Below are 14,884 nucleotides of genomic sequence, written 5' to 3' on the forward strand. Positions count from 1 at the left end.
AAATTTTATAAAGATGGAAATATATTTTTAATAGGAAATATAAAAAAAATATAAAATATATAAGAATTTAAAAATTTTAAGGGATGACCGTCCTCACCCACCTCTTAAGTCCATCCATGTTTACATCCTTAAAGAATGTAAAGGCAATTCCTAAGTATTTGATTTATTTTCAACCGACCACCACCTTATTCGACTCACCATTACACTCCTTTCAGTCTCATCATTTCATTTACCACCTCTCTTTTATCATCTCTTATATGTGAAATTCTATATATAAAAAAAAGCAGCTTATTTAAGGTAAAATTAGTAGAAATAGACGCGAACGAAAATGTTATTAAAAGGTATAATATTTTAGGGTGGATGTAACCTAAACTGTTACATTTGTCATAATATTTTTTGTTAAAACTAAAATTTTATGAAGAATGTAATATTTTCTGTTGGCACCAGAAATATTATAAAGAATGTAATATTTCAGGTTGTGTCCAATTTAAAATGTTATATTTTTTATAATATTTTTAGTTACATTCATTTTCACCATTTTTAACTTTAAATTATTAAGTTGTATAGTAAAATGATCTCTCTTATATCGAACTTTTTTTTGTATTTATTGTGCATTTAAAGTTTCTTTAGATAAGATTATGTTTGTCGTTGATGTTAAAATCTGATAATGGTACATTTACCATCATAGTTTTGGACTCTGATTTGGCATTCAATTCTTAGGGAGAAAGGTTCGGACAAGAATACTAATATTTATAAATTATGTACGAATTGAAATATATCAAATGATTTTAATGATAAAAGAAAATATTAATTTTTTAAAAGATTTTTCCTCTTCTTTATTTGTTCTTTTAAATGATTATTTTAAAGATTTTTTTAGGGATTTATTGCCATTTTTCTTAGGAAACGAGTCATAAAGGAAGGATTTTCCCATAACGTGTTGAATCAAATCTTCTTCCTTCACACACACAAAAAAAAAAAAGAAAAAAGAAAACAAAACGTATACAATCCTTCAAAATAAACCCCCTTTTTCTGGGGTTGAACAAACCTACTGCTTTTTATCAATAAAAAATGTTTTAATTTCCAAATTATGGTTTTTGGTAGATGAATCACGTCTATATTGTTTCAATTATCTTCTTGTATTCTGAATTTATACTATTTAATGGGCAAAATTGATCCAATAATATTTTGAGAAAAATACTTTTTTTCATATAAAAGATTAGAGTGATTATTTTATCATTTAGGATGAATACTACAATAATCTTTAGAAGACGAGTTTTGAAAGATGCTCAAAAGAAAAAAATGTCTTCAGTGTCTTATGGAAAGACGCAATTTTACGAACATACATGGAGCTTGAAGAAGTCGTTGGATCTTCCGACTATTTTTCATGGAGCATTGTAACATTCAATCTATATAAGAAAATAATCATCCTAACATCTTTTACGAAAAAATCATTTCTCCCAAAGCATTAGCTGACCCATTTTGTCGTGTTTGATCATACATTTTTCATATTTTTTTTCTAAAAGGAGTTAATTGCATCATATGTTCTCAAATCATGGTCTTTATTTTAAATTGGTCTTTAAACTTTTGAATATTTCAATTTCATTTCTAAATCATAACTCATTCTAAATTAGTCCTTAAAATTTTTAAAATTCCAATTTCATCCCTTAACTATGGCTCATTCTAAATGGATCCCAAACTTTTGAATCTTTCAATTTCATCCCCAAATTCATCCAAATATATCAATTTCAACTATAGTTCAACCTAAATCTTATTTTTTTCAAACATAATAATATGACTTGGCCTAACGATTTTATTAACAAGGGATGTGATTAGTATATACGTATAATTTGGGATGAAATATAAATGTTAAAAACGTTTAGGGACCAATTTAGTATGAAGATCGTAGTTTGAAACTGAAATGTTTAAGAGTTTGAGGACTAATTTAGAACGATAGCCATAGTTTAAGGATAAAATGAAATGTTTAAAAGTTTAAGGACCAATTTAGAATGAAGGTCATAATTTAAGGACGTGAGATGTAATTGACTCTTCTAAAAAATATTTCCAAAGTAGAGAAGTAAAAAGATAAGCAAGAAAAAGTGGAAAGGAAGACATGATGGTCTGCCTAAATGAAGAAATAGACTTCCGTGATGAACTGCATTTGATTTGCTTAAATGTCATTAGTAAAATGACTAAATAAAGGAATAAAAGAGAGCCTCACATTTACTCAACTTTCTTTCTGAATGGGATCATACATCCATCTTCAAAACTGGAGATATTGTATACAATATTTTCAGAAGAAAACTAACCCCAAACCGGCATTTTGTCAAACACGATTCGAATATATAAAAAACCAAAACCACAATCCACTTGTCTTTTTCGTTTCTTGTTTCTCGAATTACACCGAAAGATATTGCAAAGTGTGTGAAATGAAGCGAACACGACTCGATCACTGTCTTCTATTTACACAACTCTCAAAGTAAAGAATGGATACATTGCCTAACCTGTCGATAACCGGGGCAGCTTTACTTCCTCTGAGCTTTGAACTGATGCAGTTTGTGGACTTCAATAAACTCGATAGCATATTAAACGCCGAGGGTTCGAAGCAAATATTACAAGAGGACTCTTAAGTGCTCTCTTGAAATGTATGCGAACGAGAAAGGGCTGCGGGGTTTGCTTCCAAGATATGACTGCCATCTGCTACATGATCTTTGCCTTCTACTTTAGATTCGAAGGCGTTGAAGATTTTACCTCCTCGTAAAGGATCCTTCTCGCCGGGTTTAATACCTAATGTAGCCCATATAGGACTCCTTGAAGCATCATTAGGATCGTCGACTCTTAGTATTTTCGGAACCAGAATGCACTTCTCTGATTGATCCTCTTCGACAAAATTTTCTTCTCTGAAATGTTTGCCTAGGGTCTGTAAGCCATTGCCTGAGCCGCAACTGTTGCTAGTAGAGGGTGATGGAGATAGGCAACCCTTGTTTGAGACATTTCCTCCTCCAGGAGCCCATACAGGCACACAACCCCAATAAGCAGGCATGAACTGTAATGGAATGTTTGGTGGGCAAAAGCCCGGAACGGCCACCATTGGTGCAGGGTACCATTGAATTGCATTCATAGTGCTATTTGGTGCACCCGTACGTTCTGAAGAACACTGACCGGAAGCTGTTGGAGCTACATTATTTGGGCCCTGATTCCAAGGAAAAATACAAGGAGGAAGAGGATAGCACTTTGGTGTATGCATTGTGTTCGGCTCATTCAGTCTTCCCAGACCTATTTGCTCTTTCGGAATTACATTTCCGGGTAATTCACTCCCCCGAACACTGCAAGACATCATGGAAGATCGACCCGAGTGTTCCTCAGGTATTTCTCCACAACTGACTGTACCCGTCTCAACGCATCTACTCTGGTCTCCGAGGCTAAGCACAGTCTCCATGGATTGACAAAGAGGTGCTTCTGCACCAAATTTTAGAACTGTTCCATTTCCCATGGAAGTTGTAGTTTCACAAGGAGAAAGAAGTTGTTGAGTTGCTGAGTCGGGGGCATCTATCTGAGTCACCGGTACTCCACCAGAAGAAACTATTATCTGACGGTACTGAGAAGCCAAGTGCTTGTTCTTCCTCCGCCCAGCACCTATAGGAACATTCCTCATCGTTCCACCAGCTGTCCAATATCTTTGGCAGTTCTTGCAGAAGTACCGAGGTTGGTTAACATTGTAGTTATTGAAGTAACAGAATTTCGTGTCCAAGCTGTTGCATCGTGGACATGGAAGGATCTTGTCTGGTCTCTTAAAAGCTTTCTCTTGATCTGTACTATTTGTCTCTACTAGTTCCTCTTTCACCTTAGAGTTCATCGATATCTCATTCGATTTCACAGAAGCTCGACATTCTTCCTTATCATGTTCAACCATAACAAACTTACCCAGCTCCCCAGATGCGTTCGCCTGAGACGTGTCAGGCTCGGGGTTCGTTACATCACTACTCGAATCCTGAAATTCAGAACCAAAATAGCCCCATCTCATTTTCAACCATAAAGAAAGATTCAAGTTCAAGAAAACACAATCTTAACAAAAATTAGCAGTCATTAAACCCATTCATCACATTGTAGTTAAACTAATGCAAAAGAAAGTTGCTTCTTGACCAAATTCAAAAGAAGAATGTTGAAACAGAAATCTTGCAGAGTTTTGCAAGAAATTTGACAGGCAAAAAGCTCGAAAGTATGGTTGTTATAATTACATGATTTTATGCAATGGTACAAGCAATGAACAGCTTCTACTAAACTACTTTTTCCCATCAACCAAACACAATAAAATAGAAAAAAAATATATATATATCATCAAAAGCTGGCTTTTTTACTCAAAATTCAGGAAATGATGGTCTAAAAGAAATCAGGGTTACACAATAAAATACCAACAGATACATACATATATATATATATATATATATATATATGCATGTTTTAGAAAATTCCTGACAAACATATAATCTCTACTGCCAAAATCATCCAAAAGTTTCCAATAAATGAAAAAAGAGACATTTAAATGATTAAAAGAACTAAACATAATTTTTATGTATGTGCTTACTTGCCGGAGCATCCAAAGCAAAACTTGACCCAATTTTTTGCGAAATTTATGGCTTTCTTTAGTTCATTTAAAACCCAAAAGAAAAAGGCATTTAAAACATCAAAAAAGAAACCATTTCATTATTGATTTACTCATTCAAATACCATAAAAGCAAACAAGATTCATTCCAACTTCAACTCAATAAAAGCTTTCAATCAAGACAAGTGAATATTGAAGCTGAAGATGCTGATAACATGTCTTTAGAGTTTTAAAAACTTCAACTTTGGAACCATAACACAGCTTGAAAAACTCAAAACTTCCCCAACAAAACAAGCAAAAATGGGTGATTAAATTCAGGAAGAAAACATGAAAAGCATAAGCAGAAACAATACGAAAAAAAACCATCAAAACCAATGTGAACAATAAAGGAATGAACTTTGAATATATATGTAAAAGCTTAGCTTACCCCAACATGAATCTGAGATTCAGGCACAGGAATCTTCCTTCCAAAGAGCTTGAAAGCTGGATCTCCACCGTTCATATTTGACATAAAAAATTCGATGTTTTTGAAACTATGAAGGGCAAGAAGCATTACCCTTTCACAAAGAAAAGTGTTGTTAGAACGAGGTAAAGGAGAGGTCTTTAGTAGAAGCAAGGAAGCATCTTTTTTTATAGTGTTTTTTTTAGTCTTTTTCACTAAAATCTCTTAAAAACACAAAGAAAAAGGGGGGAAATTTGATGAAAAGTCTGAGATAAAGCATAAAGAACATCAAGGATCAGAGTTCAATTTTAAAACCTTTTTTTGCCCTTTCTTGCTGTTTTTTTATTGTAATATTTATAAAGTAAAGCTGTCTATTTGGGAAACCTTTTCTTATTTCTTTGGCAGGGTTATAAAATCTAGGCCATGTCAACTTATTTTCTATGATAAAAAATTACCTATTGATTAATAGATTAATAAATTGACAAAATTATTTAAAATTTAAAATATAAAGAGTAATTTTATCATTCGAACTCGTATCAAATAATTAATTTAATATTTTTATAATAATGTATTTTATTTAATTTTTGAACTTGTAAGTTAATTTTTTTATCTATGCTTGGTCGTTATTTTATTAATATAATAGTTTATATGTTAATGATGATGTCGCAAAGGAATAATATTAATTCTTTTAAGAAAAGTTAAACGACTTTTAGGAAATTTGGGAGTTTAATTGATTTTTATGTAATATTTAATAAAATTTAAAATTTTATAAAAAATTATTAAAATTATTAAAAGAAATTTTAAAAATTTTATAAAATTCAAAAACTACAAAATAATAAATTTAAATTTTAAAAAATATTTGTAAAATATTAAAATTATAAATTAAATTTATAAAACTATTAAAACTTATAGTTTATAAGCCAAATAATTTTCAATATAGCTTTTAATATTTTTAATATTTTTAATTTTATTATTTTGTAAACATCTTTCATTTTTAATAATTTATAATTTGTTATATTATTTTTGTCTTTTTTTTATTGCCCTCCCGATTTCAAGGCTTCAGTCTTGACTAATCCGGACCGACCTATGTCACACACTTGGCTTTAGTGTGTGAGTCTTCCAGCTGAGATTTCCTGCATGCACAATATTTTTAATTTTTTATTAAATATTATATAAAAATCAATTAAGCCTTCAAACTTTCTAAAGAAATCAATGTTACCATCTTCTACAATTCATTCACATGTAGACTACCATTATGGCAACATGGATCATCACATAATTATCATGGACTACCACAAAAATACAATAGATTGTCACATTAGTATCACTAATGATCAAATTAATATAATGTTCATAAACATTAGTCAAAGAATTAAATTAATATAATTCGTGAGTTTAAAGGTTAAAGTGAATATATTTTTTAAGAAAGGTTTAAATTAATTATTTATTACGAATTTAAGGATAAAATATTGTAACTAAATTTAAAAATTGACCTAAAATCTAATACCACTATTTAAAATAATAATATCGATTTACTTTCAGTACGAATTAATGTATAAATAAATTATCAACTACAATATTAATAAAATTAATTTATATTAAAGAATATTCTTGAAAACATTAATAAGATTCCATCAAATTATAAAAGATTTATCAAGTATTCCATTTCAAATTATGTTAATATAATGCATGTACTTTAAGCATTATTTAAAGTTGATATACAATTATTAACTATAAAATAAACAAATAGCACAATAATTGTCACAATTTTTTATGTACAAATCAAACTTTAATTAAGCTTATGTTACCTAACATATGTTTATCCACATGATAGATCGAGCAGATAGGTAGGGCAGTCGTTCTGTTAAAAATTTAAAATTATCATAGATTTTTTAATATATTTTCTATTGAAAATTTATTTTCACATGCTGAAATTTTATAATTCATTCTTTTCTAAAATTTATAAGTTTACCCTCTAACATAAAATTTTATGTTCGTCTCTGTTTAACCATATTTCTAATATAAATTTAAATATGAACATTTTAGAATTTGATCGTTTTAAAATTATTTTTATTCATAAATTTATTTAGTTTAATTAATATAAAATTAAGACTCGTGGATTTATTTTGGTAATTTAATATTTTATGTTGTGATTGTAGTTTTTATAATTATTATTTTAAACGAATTATTTATTTATTTTATTGGAAAATCAGTGGGGTGCCAACTGGCATCCTAATAGGCAGTAAAGAAAGATTTTATGGGAAGAAATGTAGCGGCTAAGAATGGAGCTGACGTACTGCATGGTCATTTCTTATATTACGATATAAATGAAATAGTTTATAATAAGTTTGATATTGTTTTAGTAAGGTTCGAGTTCGAGTTTTTGTATATACAAAAAATTATTATTGAGAGATTTACCCACCATAAAATCGGAAGGGCAACCTAAAAAAATACATTATAATTTATAAATTTGTATACTTATTAAAGATATTAAATTTTATGTTAAATTCTACTCACACTGTATTTTTTATATAAGAGAAGAAGATAAATTATACATATATTAAATTCAAGACTTAAAAGTAAAATAAAATGAAACTAAATTCATCTAAATGTATCGACTTTCTTTTAGAAGAATAATGCATGTGAGAAAAATAAAAATAAAATCTATTTGGGAGAAAAAATTTACAATCAAGGACAATTTGTTTATAGTAAGGTGAACTCATCGTTCCAGTAAGATGATTTTTAATAAAAAAAATTATTTTAAATAATCTATGGTGATTACGTATAGTATTTGTTCATAATTTCTCTTAACCATTAATAATGCATACACGCTCTATAAATATAGTTGCTCGAACTCAATACTTTAAGAGAGAAATAATATTTCATTAATCACTGAGACCACGTAATATATTTAACTTTTAAAATTATTATTTAAAGAAACTAGTTGTCTTAGGAAGACGAATTCTAAGGAAAATTTTCACTAAAATTCTCTTGTTAGAATGACAAAATATCTTAATTTTTTATCCCTGCGAATTATATGCCTGGAAAAAGAGCTAAATGTATGAAAAGTCGACTTCGTTAGCTAAATAATGTGGACGGAAATTTTTTGAAAAATATAGATTTTGAAAACTTATTTCGAGAGTTAGACCATTTATTACATTACACGTAGAATTCATTATGAGAAAATAACAAATTCTATAAGATATAATAAATATTATCACGAGGATATGTCGAATTTTAATAATTTTCTTTCAGTTCATATGATAAGTTTTATTTTTTAAATATATTTTTATAAAATTTGTAATTCTCTTGTAACGAATTTAACATATACTATAACAAATAACTAAAATGTTAAAAAAATTCTTTTGATTACCTTCTCAGTTACCAAGACTTCACTTTAATTAATTCAAATTGATTAAGATTATATACCTAATATCAGTGAGAAGGTCTCACGACCAAAATTTTATGGATCAAAAGTCTATTGATAAAATTACGCAAATATTTTAATGTTAAAATTAATAAAAAAGGAAAATGTGCAAAAATGTGGGGCCTTAGGTGAACAGAAAAGCGAAAAAGAAGTATGAAAAGAGTCGCTTTTCACGCCGCCTTCAATGCCTGTGCCTTTTGCGACCGATGGTCCCCGTCTTTTATTTATCTAAGCCCTTTTCAGTTTGTAATTTGTGCCATCACTTTGATCCTTTTATTATTTTCTATTTTGAAACTTTTATAAATAGAAAAAACTACACAAATGGCCACTAAACGTTGAGTAAGTTTCCATTTTCTCTCACTAAACTTTTAAAAGTTACACATTGGTAATTCGACATTAACATCGTTAACGTGGGTGACGAAAAGCTAAAGTGGAACGTTAACTGCTTACCTGGGCCATTGAATGGTCAACTCTTCAACTTTAAAGCTATCTTCAGGTTTCAGAACACCATGGACACTCTTTCCTCTTTAAGCCTCATCGCCCGCTCTCTACAATAAGAGCATGTTCTGCTGTTTCTTCTGCAATAAAAATGAATGATAAACCAATACTATGATACTTGTTCGATTTTGACTCGGTTTTTGTACTCGCAGAGGATCCTGAACAAGTTCATTAAAAGATTCGGCGAAGACCTCTCTTCGATTGTTGCGCTCACCGTTCCTAGTGGTTGGTAATGACTAGTGGAATTGTGAAAATATAACAAAGGGATATGGCTTGACAATGGTTGGAATATGTTTCTTGAATATTATTCCATCTGCATTGGTTCATCATTCAATGGAAACGTCTCAGTTTCTAGATCAATAAGAAGAATAATATCATGATTAATAGCCTTTTTTTATTCAAAGTCCTTTTCAAACAATTGATGCTCTAAGTTACTCCCTTCGTCATCTCCTGATTTAAAACTTTCAGAACTCTCAGAATTTTTAGTCCTTGTGTTCTGCAAGTCCTCTAGGGTTCCTTGATCTATTGATACATCATCAGGATTGGCTTCGTTACTATAACTTTCTGACAATTATAAATCTATATCACCAGTAATTTTAGTTAATCGTTCAACCTTTTCTTCGTCAAGTATGCTGCAAGTAGTCATCACATAACGGCTCAGAGACGGGTAGGCAGGTTGTCTATCTGAGACCAAGGAAAGTAATCCAAAAGGCTTTTGTACTATTTCATCGACCAACACACAGCAGCCATATAAAGTGGATTTATCAACAACCAAGAGGTAGAAAGAAAACAAGTCATAAAAAATGAAAATGAAAAGAAAGCTACCGTAAATTAGATTGCTATAAAAAAAGGAATTTGAAATAAACATCAAAACATGTTCTTATTGTAGAGAGCAAGCGATGGAGTTTGAAGAGGAGAGAGTGTCCATGGTTTTTCAGAACTTGAAGAAGGCTTTAAAGTTGAAAAAGGTGACCAGTCAATGGGCCAGGTAAGCGATCAACGGGCAAAGATAAGCGGTTACCAGTCCAACTCAACTTTCAGTCACCCGTGTTAACAATTATTAAAGTCGTGTGATCAATTTATTATAAATCAATAATTTTAGTGATCAATTTGTAATTTTTGAAAGTCCAATGAGGAAAACAAAAATTCATTCAAAATTTTGTGACCATTTGTGTAGTTTACATTATAAATATTAAAACAAATATTTTGTAAAATAATTAATATTCTAATGTTCTTTTATTTATATTTTTATTAAAGAACTCTTCTCTTTATTAAAAAGGTTATGAAATTTTATATGTTTATTTCCCGGATATGTGTATAAAAGAACAATCTCATCCTCATTTTTAGGCCTTTTGTGAAATGTGAGCCCTGCTTTTGGCAACAACTGCCCCCTCCAAAACTCATCAAATAAAAGCTTTACTTTTGATATGAGATTCTTTTAAAAATTGGCCCCATAAAAAGTAACCTTTTTAATTTTAACTTTGTGTTTTACTTTTTACCTTTTTATTGTGTTTTAGGGATGAGGGGGGCCTTACTTTACTTAAAGGAGCAAAAGCTCAATTATAAACTGGTGTGCCAATCAATTGTTTCTGCAAACATCAATGCTTTCAATGTGGTTTTAATTTAACTGGTCCTTCATTTTTGGAAAGTTATAAACAATTTTTCTTCTTATTTAACACTTCCACCTCCAAATCTCTTTCTTATTTACTCAATAAGGTATCCACATAGTTGATTAAATTTAACTTTTATTTTATATAATTTGTGTAAGAGTTTATGGTAAAAGGAAATGTTATTCTTTTTAGAAGTTTTGAGTTTGAGTAGTTAAGTATACAACGTGTCTTATCAATTGATTAAGAAAGTTTTAAAAATATACTACTTTGTAATCAACTCAGACTATTTAAAAATATTTAATTTTAAGGTAAATCATATTGGTAATTGTTAGAAATATAATATAATAAAATATAATTAGTTGGTATTAGGTTAGTCAAAATTAACTGAGTTTGTTAAAGGTTGGTTAGTTTGTTAGATCAAGTTGTTAAACTTGGTTTAGTGGTGCTATATAAGTATTGTTTGTAATGGGTTAAAGACTCAAGCATTTTGTGTAATTCATTTTCACATTTTAGTAAAACACAATCACTACTGCTCATATCTTCTTCATGCACACCAATTGTTCTTCATTTCTTGTCATATATGACTCCTTTCTTACATGATATCATTCGTTAAAAAGATCCTGACACCGTTTTTTTCCTTCGGCTGTTGCACCATCGATTGACGATCGGACTCCTTTCTCTCACGCTGTTGCTGCCACAGTGAGATTGCTATTCCACCATCATTGTTAGTGCTGCTGTTTTGATCATTAAGCGTCACTCCTATATCAACGAGCTACTTTCTTCTTCCTTGATATCGATTTTCTATCGGCAGTTTCGAATTTGAATCAGTTTGACAATCGGAATTTTTGATGAGTGTGACTGGTGATGTGTTCTTAGTTTTATGGCTTGATTAATATCTGATTTTCATTCTTGATAGTGTGGTTTCATCAATTGTTTGCCAATAGTTGGTGTTGTTATATTTTCCCACTTGTTATTTGTCACTTTGATTTCTGGTTGTTATGCGCTTCTCTGATTCAATTGAGCTTATTGAATAATCATGCATGTTGAGAAAGTGGTGTTAAAAGGTTTAATTTGTCGTCAGATGTTCTTCGGCAGTTTCACCTTTCTTTGCCATAACTTCCATGGTCGATGAGATTCTTGATTTTTTGGTAGATTGGATCCTCTAGTGTTTGATTCTTTAAGTGATTAGGAAATTGCAGTTTTTTTGTGTGCATGCCTCTAATGTGTTCGACTAAAGGCTTCAGTGATATTGTTGTGAGTCCAATTCATTGATGTCGTTGAGGATAAGTTTTGTTATGTGTTGCATTGCTGGTTGGAAACTAGTAAGTTGATGTTGAATAATGGACATTGGTAAGATGTTGCTTTGCTCAGCTATTGACATTTTAGTTTCTACATTGATTGTTATTTTTTCTCCAAAGTTTGACATGGAACTTGAAAGATTAACAACTAAGTTACCATAGAATAAAATTTTTGGGGAGGGTTTAAAATCTTAACAGCCTTGCTCTCTTTCACCGGATAAAATAGGGTGTTTTCTTGTCCAAGAGAGACTTCAGATTGCACTCGGGAGCTCGAATCTTAACAGCCTTGCTTCCAATAAAAAGATTGACCGAATAAGTGAAGAAGAATGTCAGTAAAGATAAAGAGCGAGGGAAAAAACTCTTGAAGAAAAGAGAAGATGAAGAAAGCTTCTTTCAACGAAAAAAATTGTTCAATGTACATGAATTCTAGCTCACAGATCTAACTCACTACGCTTGCAACATTGTTTGATCAACTCTCAAATCACAAAGTGAATTTCAAGAAGGGCGAAGAAGTAAGGTAAATAAAGGAAAAAGAAGAAGAAACATTATTTTCTTTTAGATGCCTTTTTTTTCTTCCAAGAAGATCAAGAAGAAGAAGCAGAAAGAATGTTAGAAATATAATATAATAAAATGTAATTAGTTGGTATTGGGTTAGTCAAAATTAACTGAGTTTGTTAAAGGTTGGTTAGTTTGTTAGATCAAGTTGTTAAACTTGGTTTAGTGGTACTATATAAGTACTGTTTGTAATGGGTTAAAGACTCAAGCATTTTGTGTAATTCATTTTCACATTTTAGTAAAACACAATCACTGATGCTCATCTCTTCTTCACGCACACCAATCGTTCTTCATTTCTTGCCATCTATGGCTCCTTTCTTACATGACTAAAATTTTAAGACACTTTTACTTTGGTCACTAAACTTTTAATACTTGCATTGTAGTTATAAAAAAATTTAATCCACTTTCATTGTAGCCATTGTCGTTAACAACAGTTAATAAATATTGGCATGACATGTCAAAGTATTCTCCCTCAAAAACCCTAATTATTTGATAATTAATATATTATGATTTTAAGTTGATTTGGTGGTTCACAATGACATATCAAAAAAGTTTTAATTTTTATTAGATTATTGCCGCATTTCGTCATTGCTTGTACTACCATTTGATGGTTACTCTGCAGAAAGTGCCTGTTAAATTTCTCATTTTCTTTTTTTTCTTCAGTTTAAACTCATTAGAAAACCTTGTAATCTCGTCAAATTCTAATATAAAATAAAAAGCTATTTTTTTCAATCTCCCACTATTAATCATCGTGTCATCTTAAACTAAACCATCTTAATATTATGACCAAACAAATCTTTTCAACCATTGGGATTGACCACCATTTCGTTCATCCAAAATTTAACCTTTCACAAAAGCTATAAATTTATAACTTTGGAGTTCTTTTTTTTTTGTGAGAAGAAAACTTTAAAATGTTATATCAATATTTCTTAAACGAAATAACTACGATCGTAGAGAAAGGGAATTAATAATTTAACGATTTGTAATGTAAATTTTAAAAGTTCGCAGCCAAAGTGAAAGTACCCTAAAAGCTGAATGACTACCCATATATTTTACCCATAATTCTAGTATGCGTGAACCTGTTTAAAATTATTTTGGAAAACATCTCCCCCCCCGCAATTTAATAAAAATATTAATTTTTTCATTAAAATCTTTATTATTATTTTTTATTAATTTATGGTGATTATAAAGTAATATCTGTTTTAAATATTCTTAACAATTTTGACAGTAAAAACTTATTACCCTTACAGTCTTTAGAACTCGAATTTAAAACTTTTAAGAATAATAACTATCACTTTAATCACTTATATAACTTAATTTGCGCTTCATTGAAATCTTTATATCAATAATTTTAAACTTCAAATCTCATTCCTTGCAATAAATAAATAAAAAAGGGTTGTTACTGATCTTCAATTGAATTTATTTATTTATTCCATATAGGATTATTGAAGAGTTATGCTTTTTTTTTTGTAGGGGTGTTTAAATTTGAAAAGAAAGCTAAAGTCCTCAACATTAAAGTGGGGGAAGAAAGCTGTCATTTCCATTCAACTTTGTGTGAGGCATTAAAGTAAACATGAAGTGAGGGTTTAATTGCTAATGGGGTCAGTTAGTCAATCAGTCAGAGCCCTTTTTGCACTGAGGTGTCAAAAGTAAGTGCCTAAAAGAATAAAAATTTTAAAAATTTTGTAGTAATTAAGGGTAAATTAATCATTTAGTATATAAATTATCAGTTTTAATCCGTTTTAATATTTAAAATTTTAATTTTTTTTAAAATCATACCTAAATTTTAATTTTTATTTCCTTTTAGTATTACCTCGCTATTAAGTTTTGAAAAAAAATGAAAGTTTTAGTACCAAAACATATTTAGTACCTAAATCATACTTAAGTTTTGATTTTTTTTTTGAAAATTTAGATACTAAATAAATCAAAACTGATAGTCTAGGTATTAAACACGTTAAGTTTTTAACGACTGGTATTAAAATGAAACAAAAAGTAAACTTTAGGTATGATTATAAAAGATTGAAAGTTTAAATATTAAAATGGAACAAAATTGATAATTTAGGTATTAATACGTAATTTACACATTTTAAATACTATTTAATATCTTTTTATTTGTATTTATAACTGATTTGTGTTGTACTTAAATTTTATGATAGTTTAACAATGTTGCTTTTATGCAATTGTGTGTAAAGTTTTATATATTTTATATAAATGTTGATGTGTCGTAAGTGCATTATGACAGAGTTATATTCTAATTATTTTTATTTTCTTATAATTATAGCTATGTTTCAAATTGCTAGTTTACTTCATTCTTGGTATTTCAGATTCAACTCCAAAGCTAAAACTTGAAGGCAAGCCCATGAGTGGGTAACTCAAAAAAGAAACAAAGACACATGGTCCAATCTTAATCCCAAATGGGCTTACTTGAATCATGGTCTAGCATGATCAAAATAA

At 29.7% G+C, this 14,884-nt stretch overlaps 1 protein-coding gene across 1 annotated transcript; it reads right to left on the bottom strand.

The window, feature by feature from the left end:
• Window positions 1-2,252: 2,252 nt before the first annotated feature.
• LOC120208578 (cyclic dof factor 2-like) lies at window positions 2,253-5,179 on the bottom strand. The gene is made up of 2 exons (XM_039207807.1): window positions 5,028-5,179; window positions 2,253-3,988 (listed from the first exon to the last, which is right to left on the bottom strand). The coding sequence occupies exons 1-2, from the start codon at window positions 5,151-5,153 to the stop codon at window positions 2,624-2,626; spliced, it is 1,491 nt and encodes a 496-aa protein (XP_039063738.1). The 5' UTR covers window positions 5,154-5,179; the 3' UTR covers window positions 2,253-2,623.
• Between the last annotated feature and the right edge of the window lie 9,705 nt (window positions 5,180-14,884).

The sequence above is a fragment of the Hibiscus syriacus genome, unplaced genomic scaffold (assembly GCF_006381635.1).
Source record: "Hibiscus syriacus cultivar Baekdansim isolate YM2019G1 unplaced genomic scaffold, ASM638163v2 tig00016637_pilon, whole genome shotgun sequence".
In the NCBI taxonomy this organism is placed as follows: Eukaryota; Viridiplantae; Streptophyta; class Magnoliopsida; order Malvales; family Malvaceae; genus Hibiscus; species Hibiscus syriacus.